Source organism: Buceros rhinoceros, unplaced genomic scaffold, assembly GCF_000710305.1.
Source record: "Buceros rhinoceros silvestris isolate BGI_N320 unplaced genomic scaffold, ASM71030v1 scaffold25723, whole genome shotgun sequence".
NCBI lineage: Eukaryota > Metazoa > Chordata > Aves > Bucerotiformes > Bucerotidae > Buceros > Buceros rhinoceros.
The window spans coordinates 6,802-8,113 of NW_010405733.1; the positions used below are offsets into that span (position 1 = coordinate 6,802).

At 57.7% G+C, this 1,312-nt stretch overlaps 1 protein-coding gene across 1 annotated transcript in view; it reads left to right on the top strand.

The window, feature by feature from the left end:
• Nucleotides 1–669: 669 nt before the first annotated feature.
• The window catches only part of UAP1L1 (UDP-N-acetylglucosamine pyrophosphorylase 1 like 1), a gene marked incomplete at its 5' end in the record, with an annotated part of 4,242 nt that continues 3,599 nt past the window's right edge, over nt 670–1,312 (top strand). The window contains one exon of the mRNA XM_010133858.1: nt 670–874. Coding sequence (XP_010132160.1) covers nt 670–874 — 205 coding nt within the window. The remainder of the gene's footprint in view (nt 875–1,312) is intronic.

Below are 1,312 nucleotides of genomic sequence, written 5' to 3' on the forward strand. Positions count from 1 at the left end.
TGCTGGTTTGTCAGGAAAGGTGGCACTGGTTTTAATTCAGTTGTGGGAGTCGTGGCTTCTGCAGGCTGGGCTGTGTGACAGGTCTGGCTGGAGCCTGCCAGGAGCTGGAGCCCGAGCACAGACAGTTGATCAAGGCAGATTCCAGAAGTGCCCGCATCTTACTGACAATGACGAGACTTCGCTGCTTTGGGGTGTAGAAACGTTGGTGATGAGGGAGCTCTGGAGGTCTCTAGCCTGGCCCCTGTTCGGAACAGGGCCGTAGCCAGCCCCGGTCAGGTCAGCCATGGCTTTATCGGAGGAAGCCTTGAACACCTCAGGGGAAGGATGTTCATACCTCTCTGGGTATCTGTTCTGGTGCTGCACCACCTTTCCAGTCAAGCCTTTACCCTAATGTCCACCTTGACCCTCCCAAGCTGTGATTCACAGCTGTTCCCTGCTGTTACACTGTCCCCTGCCTCGGGTGAGGCAACGGCCACATCAAAGCGGAGTAGCAAGTGTTTCCATGTTGGGTGCAGTGGAGTTCTCTCTGGGGTGCCAGCAGCGGGCATTGAACTGGCAGCTTCTGGCTTCTGGGTGCCAAAGCTCAGCAGAAAGGCTCTGGAGAAGAGCACAGGGTGGTGTTTGCTTCTGTGGTTCTCATGTTCCCTTGGGGTTCTTTCTCCTCTTCAGGCTTGCAGCAGATCTCGCAGAACAAGGTGGCAGTGCTGCTTCTGGCCGGAGGACAAGGGACGCGCCTGGGAGTAAGCTACCCCAAGGGCATGTACGACGTGGGACTGCCCAGCGGCAAGACCCTGTATCAGATCCAAGCAGAAAGGATACGCAAAGTGGAGCAGCTCGCTGAGCAGAGATACCACCGCAAGTGTGCCATCCCCTGGTAGGTGACCTGCAGCCCCCGGCCTGCTGTGCCGGGGTCTCAGTGGTGCAGCCGTGGCTGCCTTGTGTCTTCTGGAAGCCCTTCGCTGGGTGCTGTCCAGAGCCGTGTCTGGGCAGAGGCTGTGTCTGCAGGATTTGTGATTCCAGCAGCCGGAGGAGGGCGCACAGGGCTGGGAAGTGGCAGGTCCGTGTCTGTAGACCTGAGGGGCTGAGCACTGCCCTTGGATCACTGACCGCTGCTCTCGCTGCTGTACCGAGCTGTCTCTTCCAGCACAGTCCCTGTCAGCACTACAACCAGCACTTCTCAGTGCCTGTTTCAGAGGCTTTGCAAGAGGTTTCGTCCGTTTGTGCTGTGCTTCCTCAGGTTCCTGCGTGGAGGGAGAGATCTCCTAGACTTCACCTTCCGAGACCCTCCTGCAATTTCTGCCACAGCAAAAGA